Source organism: Trachurus japonicus, chromosome 3 (genome assembly GCF_045865225.1).
Source record: "Trachurus japonicus isolate A0001 chromosome 3, Traja_1.0".
NCBI lineage: Eukaryota > Metazoa > Chordata > Actinopteri > Carangiformes > Carangidae > Trachurus > Trachurus japonicus.
Genome location: NC_140909.1, coordinates 38039159 through 38051836, shown reverse-complemented (window position 1 = coordinate 38051836; position 12678 = coordinate 38039159). Strand labels below are relative to the sequence as shown.

Genomic DNA, 12678 nt, shown 5'->3' with positions numbered 1-12678 from the left:
AAGACAAGTATAGTGTAGGTGCATGACAACTACTGTGTAGGTGCAGCCTAAGGAGGGAGTAACAGCCATTACTTTATAATACAGCCCGTTACCCTCTAGTTACTGGGTAACTCTAAGACAAGTACAGTGTAGGTGCAGACTAAGGAGGGGTAACAGTGCTCACTTACAGTACTTACTGTACTTAAAGTTTATGAATGATCATGGATGTGGATGTGTCATGTGTTTTCTGGTTAATAAATAATAAAAACATTTTCTCACTCTCCGAATGACTCATTATTGTGGATGTATTACTGTATAGTTTGTGTTTTGCCCTTGGATGACAGAACTAGACTTTCATAGATGTGCATTTTAGAGAGGTAAGTTTACTACCAGCCAGCCTGTTACTGTATTGGAAAATGTCCACACTCTATACCCATTTCTCACCTATTCCAAACCATACAATTAAATAATGAATAATAAATCTCTGAAATAGAGGTGAAATGTCGCTGCTGACACTTTTGGAAAACATGGATTGCTCATATTGTATAGTAGACTATTTAATTTCTAATGTACCTGGCAGGAGTTACACTGTAAGTCCGGGCAAAGTAGGACGTAGCCTAATTGTACGGGAGTTCTAAGACACAACCTAGTTATACTGTAAAATGCGGGGTAATTAGTGGCGGAGTGAGCGAGAGTTACTGTGTAATTTGGTGTTGTAGTATGACAGGAGTTTTGTGCCAAGACGCAGCCTAGTTAAACTGTAAAACAGCGAGAGTTACCCTGTACTTCTGTGGAAGTTGGTGTGAAGCAGGATGTAAATTACGCGCCAAGACGCAGCCCAGTTACACTGTAAATGCACGGGGGAACCAGGGGGGAAAGTGAGCTGCAGTTACTCAGTACTTGTGTGAAATAAGCGGCAACCTACGCGGCAAGAGAGCGGTAGGTACGCTGTAAGTCGCGGGCCGTATTATGTAGTGCTACCTAATCTTTATCCGTGAAGGACTGAATTTTCCCCACCTTTCCACTCAGAAAATAGTTGTAAGCATCCAGACTACGGTAAGCTTTCACAGCCTCTCTGCTATAAACACACACAGTATCGACCAAGTAGTGGTACACGTCTGGGTATGTTATGGTTGGTAACAGCTTACAGTCTTCTCTAAAAAGCCTCCCTCTTTCTATTTTGTTGAGCGGGTCCGGTAAATTAACATCTGTCGAAACCTTAAGTTTCTCCACATAACGTATTTGCTCAGCTTTCGGCAGACTCAATAGCTGACTAGCTAGCGCTGTCATACAAGCCGGATGTTTACTAGGACCAGGAAAGTTCGCGCATGCGCAGAACCAATGTTATTGTTTTGACCGTTGAAACGGTCTATAGGTACTACAACAACAACAGGGGTAGACATTTGTTGAGTAACACATCTGTTGACTTGGTTTATTGTCTGGGAATGAAGTAACCAGAGTCATAAAGTGGGGTATCAGAAGGGACTGCAATCCCTGTTCTTGGGGCACTACTCTGAACTGCTACCTGCCATGTAGTTCTGTGTTCTGTCCCCTTCCCCCTTCTCTGTGGAGAATGGAGAATAAACTTGGGTGCATGCTACCTCTCCTGTCTTGTTCTTTGACTCGCCACCGGCAGAACCAAAATTTCCACGACATTATTTACTTGTAATTTCTTCTGCACCAATCTACATAAAAAGAGTAAATATTGTTGCCCCAACAAGTATCATAACCACAGTGAATCATAAAGTAGCATAAAGAATTATTCAAATATACTAATAAATAAAAACAACAACAAAACAATAGTACATAAGCAAAACTAAACAAAAAGAAACACAAAGCTGGAGCCTTAGCACAGTGCTGAGATCAGATCAGATCAGATGACTGACTGAAACATCTCTAATGTGTTTCCTTGATCTTCAAACATCTTCATCTACACAGCTCTCAGAGAACAAGGAGAAAACTACGGAGGAAGTAAATGAACCAGACTTTTATGATCCACTGTTATAAAGAGAAAATTAAAAAGTCATCACTGTCAGGAATAACTAATGCTGCTCACAGTCTCTAATAAAGCACAGTGTGTAATGAGATCTGTCTAAATTAGGTTTATTTATTATCATGTTTATTATCAGCTCTGCAGGTGAGGAACTGCATCATGTCTAATCAGTCAGTGTCTCTGTGGTTCATGTGTTTTGGACTTGAGCAGCAGACAAGTTCAGACAGAGGATCACTCTGGACTTTACACAGAAACATGTGTAATGGGAAATTTTGGTGTAACCCATTGTATGCTTTACAAGGGTTGTATAACCATGTGTCAGGACCAGACGGACAGGACAGGACCCACAGAGCAGATCTGAGACGAACGGGTTCAATAGACGGAGTTTATTACCAGGCAAAGAGTCGATACACGGGAAGTCAGTCCACAGGGCTACGGTACAAAAACGTGAGGCAGAGGCAGGTCGAGAAAACAGGCGAGGGTCAGATACCAAAAACAGGGAACACTGAATACTACTAGGGAAAATCCACGAGGAACAGGGCCGGAACACTACAGTCACAGACGCAGACGAACTGACAAAGACACATGGGGAGAGAGGGGTATTCAAGCACAAGAGGGATGAGACACAGGTGCTGACAATCAGTAATCAAGGGAGAACTAGACAGGAAATGAGGAATACATGCAGGGAGAGAAAATAAAAGACAAACAGGAAACACAAAACAACATGTCAAACTTTACGGGCCCTGACACCATGTTAATTAAGTGAACTTCCTTTCACCTTGTGGAAAGTGGTACTCAGCTAATCCTTTTCTGATACCTGTATGACATACACCAGACACAAATCACTGAATCCACACAGAGCAGGTCAAAGGTCAGACCAGTGCTCTGTGTTAATTTACAAGGGGAGTTGTGTCCTGGCGGTGAAGCCAGGCACAGCTACCAGTGCCATATATTTTGTCTGCTGTTCAATGTGTTTTGGGAACTATAAAGATAGCGCCCTGAGAACGTCTTCAGCCACTCACTCACTGACTGTACTCCTGTTCGGTTGTGTTTGTGTGACTCCATTCATGAATGCCTTTTATTAAAACTCAAGAAAGACAGCGGACGTGTTCAGTCATCCTTTTTTAAATAAGGAACAACATGGCTGGATTACTTTTAGCGTATTTCAAAATCACCTGCCTGAGCGCCCTTAACACTGAATTTGATCTCACACATGATCTTATAGGCTACCGTGGCTCCTTTAAATTAAATCATCAATAAATGTGTTTGAATTTGTCAAACCACCAGTTTAATTTGTTATTGATCATCCAGCCATATTTAAATTATTTTTTTAAATAGCCAATCACATAAAATTATAGGCTTAGGCTATATTAAAAGGGGATCTATTATGCTTTTCCAGCTTTTCAGACTTTTATATATGTTTAAAATGTTGGATAATGGTTCTAGAGGTCGTGGAAGTAGTCCAGTAATTTTAGGCCAAAAAAGGGGTCAACGTTAAACAAATTGCAACAGAAGCAAACTCAACTGATTTTGTATCCTCAACATGTCCTGAGTGAGGGAAAAAAAGCCCCAAAGAATCCCATTAGGGGAAAGTTTAGAAAAACACCCAAACATATCCCATTTATACGCATATAAAAATTTTTTTTCGCGTGTATAGGGTAAAATTTTTAACCTTTAGATATCTCCATGAAAATTACTGAGTTGATCACTTATATTAAGACAAACAAAAAATGTACTACAAGTTTTTTGAAATTCTTTGTTAACATGAGCAAATTTGCATAAATGTGTATAAATTTGCATAAATTCCACCGTTTTGACGGCACATGTATATATAAAGGTGCTGTGGTGGTACCGGCATGAAAACTGGAATGAGTTGACTCCATCGGTCAACCGACAAGTTGACCACTTCAAATTTCAAGATGACTGCAATTTTTCAAGACAGCCACACCCTTAGTAGAGCAGGTATGACATGAGCCAAGTGCATAATCCAGTTACGTATGGCTGATTTGCATACATACAGCACCTGATCTAAACATTGAGTAGAGCAGGTGAAATGTCTTGTTCAATCTTGTTAACATATAATATGTTAACAAGATTGAACAAGACATTTTTTAACTGTAATATGATATTACAGTTAAAAAATGAATGGAACCAATTTAGGCCCATGAGCATTAATAGAGACGGAGCATGTCATACCTGCTCTACTAAGGATGTGGCTGTCTTGAAAAATTGCAGTCATCTTGAATTTTAAGTGGTCAACTTGTCGGTTGACCGATGGAGTCAACTCATTCCAATTTTCATGCTGGTACCACCACAGCAACTTCATATATACATGTGCCGTCAAAACGGTGGAATTTATGCAAATTTATGCAAATTTTCTCATGTTAACAAAGAATTTCAAAAAACTTGTAATACATTTTTTGTTTGTCTTAATGTAAGTAATCAACTCAGTCATTTTCATGGAGATATCTAAAGGTTAAAAATTTTACCCTATTCAAGTGAATTTTTTTTTATATGCGTATAAATGGGATATGTTTGGGTGTTTTTCGAAACTTTCCCCTAATGGGATTCTTCGGGGCTTTTTTTTTCTCACTCAGGACATGCTGAGGATACAAAATCAGATGAGTTTGCTTCTGTTGCAATTTGTTTAACCTTTTCTCATAAAATGACTGGACTAAAGTGTCATATCATGAGGTTAATGCATTTGGAGGTAAACCCTGCTAGATGATTGTGATTTCTCTGCACACCGTGTTACACTCGGTTGCACTGACCGGGCAGACGTCCGTGCTCATCGCGGTAGAGAAAACCATCTCTAATAAACATACCTGCGGGTTTTTTAGACGTTTACCACCGTGTGGTTAGTCTTTTTAGGAGATAAATGTTGGTCTCATTGATGAAATCTTACAATTGTGACAGTTAGTTAGTTGTTAGTTTGAATGAAAAGTGAAGCTGTGAGAAGGAGGAGGAGAGGAGAGGCGCAGTGCTGCGGAGCTCTGTAGTCTATGTGCACAAATCACCACATTTACATCAATAAATAACTGTTGTACAATGAACTGACCAGTCTGCATATATTTGTAATTTATTTTATTAAGTTATATATATTACATGTTACATGGTTACAGTAGCCTACATGGGAAAGACTGAAACAGACCGTTTTGCACAGCCCTGTTTTTGAGAGTGCTGTGATGTTTGATCTTTGGGGTATTTTGACCGAAGCACGTCCCAGACTTTAAGACACCCAGGAACTATTTTAGTTTGTGCAAAAAGGAGCATAAAGGTCCCCTTTAAAACTGAGCAGCTTGACTACAGCCTCTGAACCTCTAAAATACACAATTTAAAATAGGTTTTGTTTGTGAGTGTAGGGCCAGCAACATGATGATATTTTGAATATAAAGTAACGACAGGAACCACTGTTCCATCTGTAGGCTAAACTAAAAATGTGCTTAAAGTCCCTGGAAAGTGACAATAGATTCGTATTCTGGGTTAATCACATCCCAGACATATGTCATATTAACCATCCTGTCAAATTTCAATGCTAGAAAAATTCGTTTAGTATGTGAAATTAGGTTTTAAAATCATGAGAAAATGAGGCAGTTATCTCAGCTCTGGAAGTCTGCTGCAGGCACCGAAGCCCCGCCCACATACACCAAAGCCCCGCCCACTTGCTGAGCTTCGTCAAGTTTCAACTGTCAATCAAATGCCGGCACAACTTCGCTAATGCTAACTGTCACATCGTATCTGTCAGCTATGGGGTTGAGCTATACGCCTGGGCCTGAGTCTGATGCCTAGTCCACACGAGCCCGGGTATTTTTGAAACCGTGAACGTATGTTCCCGGTTGTATGTCCTGTCCACATGCAACCGTGCTTTTGGAACCCTGAAACCGTGGTTTTTTGAAACCGGAGTCCAGGGTGGGGTTTTCGGCCGGGGTTGGTTTCACCGGGTGCGTGTGGACACTGCAACCGTGATTGTTTTACTCGTTTACGTCATAGCTGCACACGTGCTGATGTAAACACTGCCAGCCCGCAGAGGTTGTTTGCAGCGGTTTGCAGGTGAGCTCGCAAAAATGGAGGTGACAAAGTGGATTTTTATCACTTTTTTTTTTTTTTACATCATCTAAATGCTAGGCTATTTGTATAGTTTTTCGATGAGAAAAATATAAGGAAACGGTCGTCAGGGCGATCCTCTTGTCAGCTCCAAACTCACCCTCAGTCACAGACCACAGCTGGTTTTCCACACAGCATCATTTACAGTAACAAGTGACGCTACAGATCAGCTGTTTTTAAAATGACAGAACTACTACAGTAGCGCCGCAGTTTCTTATTCCCCACCTTGTTTGATTGAGAGTTTTTCGGGATGATTTTCATGAATGAACAGGCAATAGCCTATGTCCCGGGTACGACGACGGGAGGGGGGGTCGCGCTGCTGTAATGCAATGATATAAAGAGCCTATGCGGAGATGAGGAACGAGCCAAAAGCCGAAAATGTATCCGTGACGTCCGCGGTCGATATAAAGTGGATATGTTTCATTCATACATGTTTTGACAGACAACACAACAGCCAGAGTTGCGCCGCACCGACAGACAGTCATGTGGCTCAGCAGCCAGGTGACGCACACAGCGCAACAACACAGCGCACAACAACACACAGCACAAGAGTCAAGACACAGCGCAGCAACATGTGCAGGCTGCTGCAGCAGTGCACGTCAAAGGGACACCGCCGAAAATAAAATAAATAGGCTACACATTTTTATTAAATTAATTAATATTTAATTGTTGGACTTGGAGTCTGTGAAATAAAGCTATAATAACACGTAGTTTTGAAATGGTTTTTGCGCATGTTTTTATCCATAAAATGACCAAAAATGAACACTATAAGCGGATTTCTTGATAACGAATTATTTAAACAGCATTAGAAATGATTCCGTCCCAAGCCTTTTGATCCAAGCGGTTTCCACTGTATTTTGATTGGTTAAAACAGCCTTCCACACGTGCATTGCGTCACTTGGTAGCGGATTTCACGGTTGCGTGTGTACAGAGTGTTTTTATTACACCACTGGTGTGGACGCGAAGCAAAACTCCGGTTTCAAAAATACCCGGGCTCGTATGGACAAGGCCTGAGTCCAGCTCTTATCTGAATGTTTCGCATACACACCGAGCAGTGAGGTAAAGTAAATGCTGGGGCCACGTCTCTGCTGAAGTCGGTGTCGTTTTGGAAACAGCGTGACGTTGCTTTTAAACCATGCTCATTAGAAACATCATGACAGTCTAGGAATAGGATCCTTTTAAAAACGTGATCCTGTCGCAGTTCATTCATGTTGTTTACCAGAGACCGGACATTGAAGAGGAAGAAGAGGAATATTGCTGGGCATCCCGATAGCAACATTACCAAAATGAAGCCAACTTCAGGGTGAGGAGTTTTGCCCTTAACCCTCCTTTCTTTCCCCGCATGAGAGCACTCTGGGCCGGCGGAGCATCCGACGTGAGACCTCAGCAGTCGCGAGTTGTCCCCCCCCGCCCCCTCCCCCTTGCCTCTTCTGACACACACACAACCTGTAGTAGGCCTATGACTCTCAGCAGCAAGTTGACGTGACATATGGACGCCCCAGCGACCACTCCACTAACTTGACGGCGAGTTTTGTTTTGTCTTTTTTTTTTCTTTGGAGAGTGCTCGTGCGCCCTGGGCGGTCGCCCACGACCTGCTCTGGCCAATTAGTGGAAGGCAGTCTGCTGACGTCACGTTAAGTATCGCTTCGGCTCGCTTGGAACCAGGGCTGAGGCGTTACCAAAGACTACCAGGTAGGAGGGGCTGGAGGAGAAGGGGATAAAACCGAGTAGAGCCGTGCTGTACCGTACTGAGCTAGTGGAAAAGCACCATGAATCTCTCAGCTCCAAAACCAGCACCCCCAATCCCTCCCCCTCATCTCTGGTGACTTCAATCATGCTTCCCTGTCCCACCTTCACCCAGTACATGGAATTCCACACCAGAGACAATAAAACCTTGGACCTCCTGTATGCAAACATCAAGGATGCATACACTTCATCCCCCCTCCCCCCGCTGGGTCGCTCTGATCACAACCCCATCCATCAGGTCGCAGACTACACCCCTGTGGTGAATAAACAACGACCTGTGAAGAGGCCTGTGAAGTAGTGGACTGATCAGAGCAATGCTAAGCTCAGAGACTGCTTCCAGACAACCAGGGACCAGTCCCAGCCTGGTCAGATGCATACATGAACTGATGAAGCCTCTTGGATGAGAGGCGAAACGTCTTCCTAGACAAAGTCCAAAGCTGTGTCCGAAATCACCCCCTACTCACTATAGTGCACTATATAGTGACCACGCCATTTTGTAGTGGTGTCCGAATGTTTAGTGATTATTAATGATCACTATATAGTGCACTGAATCTATCCCACAATTCACAGCGAAATGTAGTGAACATCCGATGGTCACTAACCGGAGCAAGATGTCCCATCATGCATTGCGGTCACGGATCGTCGTTACCACACCTGCCCAGAGTGACCGGTGTAGCTACCAAATAAATGCAAGTAGTGCAGCAGCCTCTCAATAAATGTGTCTGGGCTGCCAGCTCCACAGACATGCACGGGGGGAAAACGGCGTCGTCGTCGCACCGAATGCACGCGGCTACGCCCCGCTTTGGGTAACGAGCGTGCATGTTGCGCGTCTACATTGGAGGTAGGCTGTTATCAGTATAATCAGAGGCAACCATGAATGAGTTCGCCAGTTTCACGTGATTGTCACTGTCAGCCTGTTAGAAAAACATTTTACTGATCCAAGCTGAGACGCTGAGAAAAACAAAAACTCTTCGGATCTGAACGATTCACACAAGTCACCTAATTGGTCATGAAAAAGGTGAGTTGCGCTTTTCGCCGCGCTGTTTGCATCCCTGCTATATAGTCCACTATATTGAATTCACTATATAGTGAGTAGGGAGTAGGGAATGAGTGAGTGATTTCGGACACAACCCAAGTCCAGTTGCGTTTGATTTAAATTTCTTTGGGGATGACGATGACCTGGACAAATGAGAATATTCACAGGCCCTTCCAGACAACACACTGGGATGCACTCTGTAGCCCCCACAACAGTGACATCGACAGCATGACCCACTGCATCACGGACTATATTAATTTATGTGTGGAGAACACTGTGCCTTCCAAGATGGTACAGTGCTTTCCCAACATCAAACCCTGGGTGACCTCTGAGATTAAGGCCCTGCTGAACGAGAAGACCGTTCATCCCAACCGTTGTCAGGCTCTACAACACCTGCACCAACTGAATCATGTTGTAGTGGGAGTGGGGAGTGGATGTAGTGTAGTAGTCACTGTCGTCACTTTACCCCAGTAATACTATTTATTTCTATATCATAGTCACTTACATAATATTAGTGTAATATAGGAGTATATTTATATTCATATCTATATTTATATCATTGTCACTTACGTTGTAATATTTTTACACTTTAGTCACTTTACCTATCAATACTTTTATATATCAGGCCACCTTATATCCTTATCCTCAGTGCTTGTTTTTGCACATTGCCTGGTTGAAGGTTGATTTGTTTTATTGTTTATTGTGTCTATATTTTCTGTCTGTTGAGTTGTGTTTGTGTTTGTGTATTTTTTTTTTTTTTTAGCCCTCTCTACTTTCTCCTTAACTTGGCTGATGTAACAACTAAATTTCCCCGGTGTGGGATGAATAAGTACGTCTAATCTAATCTAAAAACAAAACAACAGCATCAACAAGCTGTGTGATGACGATGACGACGGTACGTAATGTCCATCCATCCATCATTGATTGATTCTCGCTCTCTTTCTGTCTGTTGCCATAGAAACAGGATCACAGCAAGGAGAAACCACACAGCTGTAATGGGTGTGGGAACACGTTCAGGACCTCAGTTCATCTGAACGCTCACTGCCGGCGACGCCAATGTGGACAGACGCCATACAGATGTGAGCAGTGTGGGAAGGCGTTCGCTACCTCTGGAAAGTTAACGGTCCACCAGCGTGTCCACACTGGAGAGAGGCCGTACAACTGCGAGCAGTGTAGGAAGGCGTTCACTCAACCCGGACACTTAACGGTCCACCAGCGTGTCCACACTGGACAGAGGCCGTACAGCTGCGAGCAGTGTGGGAAGGCGTTCACTCAACCCGGACACTTAACAATCCACCAGCGTGTCCACACTGGAGAGAGGCCGTACAGCTGCGAGCAGTGTGGGAAGGCGTTCATTACCTCCTTAGAGTTAACGGTCCACCAGCGCGTCCACACCGGAGAGAAGCCGTACAGCTGTGAGCAGTGTGGGAAGGCGTTCACTCAATCCGGACAGTTAGCGGTCCACCGGCGCGTCCACACCGGAGAGAGGCCGTACAGCTGCGAGCAGTGTGGGAAAGCGTTCACTCAATCCGGACAGTTAACGGCCCACCAGCGCGTCCACACCGGAGAGAAGCCGCACAGCTGCGAGCAGTGTGGGAAGGTGTTCACTCAACCCGGACAGTTAGCGGTCCACCAGCGTGTCCACGTGTGTGGAAAGGCGTTTGCTAGCTCCAGTGGGTTAGCAATCCACCGGCGCATCCACACCGGAGAAAAACCGTATGTGTGTGGGCAGTGTGGGAAGGCCTTCAGCCAGTCCAAAAACCTGAAGAAACACCAGCAGCTCCACAGCAGCTAGAAGACGGGATGGTCCAGACCTAACGATTATTTTCATCATTGATTAATCTGTTGGTAAATGATTAATCGATAAGTTGTTTGGTCAATAAAATGTTAAAAAATGTTGACCAATCAGTTTTTCTCAAACCACCAGATGACATCCTCAAATGTCTTGTTTTGTCCACAAACCAAAGAGATCTCTCAGTTTATTGTCATAAAGGAACAAAGAAACCATAAATATTTGCATTTAAGAAGCTGAAATCAGAGAATTTTGACTTTTTTTCTTTATAAACCCCCTCAAACTGATTATTGATTAAAAGCTTAGAATGAGTTGTTTACAAATACATAGGTGGCGGTGCACCCACCGGAGCGGACAAACTTGGCTCAAACTTTAACCTTCATTTCAACATCTCCTTCTGTCAAAGTTCGGTACCCAGGTGATTCAAAGAATCCATTATCATCCCGGTTCCCAAGACCAAGAACATCTCTTGCCTCAGTGATGACAGACCCAGGGGCGCAACTACGCCCCCCCCCCGTGGGCGAACAATCTCTTGGCGCCCCACCAACAAACAAACACAAGAATATATTATATTATTTGTGTTATTTTATTATATAGCCTACAATCAGTGTTGGGAGGATTACTTGTAAAATGTATTCCCCTACAGATTACTGATTACAAAATCTGTTATCGGTAATATTTGGATGACTCAAAGTAATGTATTCTGAGTAGGCTACTTATTGGATTACTTCTTACTTCAAAATCGCCTGCCTGGGCGGCGGGCGCCTTTAACACTGAATTTAATCTTACACATGATCTTATAGGCTACAGTGGCTCCTTTAAATTAAATAATATTTAAATGATTTTTTAAATAGCCAATCAGGCTTAGGTTATATTAAAGCTGGGCAGCTTTCTCTGCTCACAGTCCAGACTACAGCCTCTGAACCTCTAATACAAGAATACCCTCAAAAAAATACACAATTTAAAATAGGTTTTGTTTGTGAGTGTAGGGCCAGCAACATGATATGACAGGAGCCACTGTTAAACCTGTAGGCTAACTCTAAAAACCTACCTAAACTCACTTCTCTGCTGAAGTCGGTGTGGTTTTGGAAACAGCGTGACGTTGCGGTTAAACTACGCTCAATATAAACATCACGACAGTCCAGGGTCCGTTTAACAACGTGATCCTGTTGCAGTTTATTCATGTTGTTTACCAGAGACCGGACACTGAAGAGGAAGAAGAGGAATATTGCTGGGCATCCCATAGCTACATTACCAAAATGAAGCCAACTTCAGCGGAGACGGGCGAGGAGTTTAGCGCTTAACCCTCCTTTCTTTCCCTGCATGAGAGCGCTCTGGGCCGGCGGAGCATCCGACGTGAGACTCTGATACAACCTCAGCAGTCGCAAGTTGATTCCCCCCCCCCAACCTCTTGCCTCTTCTGACACACACACACAACATGACTCTCAGCAGCAAGGTGACATAGGGCGCCCACTCCACTAACTTGACGTGGAAATGAGTGGTAGTTAAGAAAACTAGCGAGTTTTTTTTTTGTTTTGTTTTTTGGAGAGCGCTCGTGCGCCCTCACAAACATTGCGCCCTGGGCCCATATTGCCCATAGCTAAAACCGGCCCTGAGAGGAGGGGGGGTGAGGGAGCGGAGGGGCGCCTAACTAGTGACATGCCTCTGTGTTATTGATCATATCATTTACACATGCACAAACAGCTGTTAAATACAGAAAATGCCGACTCAAAATCATTTTTCCCCCATCGCTTTGGCACCCCCTCTAGCGCGGCGCCCCTATGCGCTGCATATAGTGCATACCCACTTTTTGCGCCACTGGACAGACCCATTGCCTGCAGCCATGAAATCTGTAGGAGCCATTCTTTAGTTTGTGTTTTGTGCAAGTACTTTACTTTGACCACAAGGGTGCAGTACCTTTTCATTTTGTTTGCTTAACACCGAGCAGCTGCCCAGCTGCCTGAAATGAAGGGTGATTAGTTTGAGTTGGATGGTGGTGGGTTCACACAGTTCTTACCGACAGCTGGA

General features: G+C 43.7%; 1 protein-coding gene across 1 annotated transcript; it reads left to right on the top strand.

Moving 5' to 3' along the window:
• The first annotated feature begins 7910 nt into the window (after positions 1 to 7910).
• LOC146990364 (uncharacterized) lies at positions 7911 to 10653 on the top strand. The gene is made up of 2 exons (XM_085772995.1): positions 7911 to 8081; positions 9817 to 10653. Exons 1-2 carry the CDS (start codon positions 7911 to 7913, stop codon positions 10651 to 10653), a joined length of 1008 nt encoding a protein of 335 aa, XP_085629121.1.
• The last annotated feature ends 2025 nt before the right edge of the window (positions 10654 to 12678 follow it).

What these genes read in the sequence shown, in the direction of transcription:
- LOC146990364 (XM_085772995.1), top strand. Translation starts at nt 7,911, where the DNA reads ATGCTTCCCTGTCCCACCTTCACCCAGTACATGGAATTCCACACCAGA. An exon ending in TCGCAGACTACACCCCTGTG is followed by an intron (nt 8,082 to 9,816) that starts GTGAATAAACAA and finishes CTGTTGCCATAG; the next exon opens with AAACAGGATCACAGCAAGGA.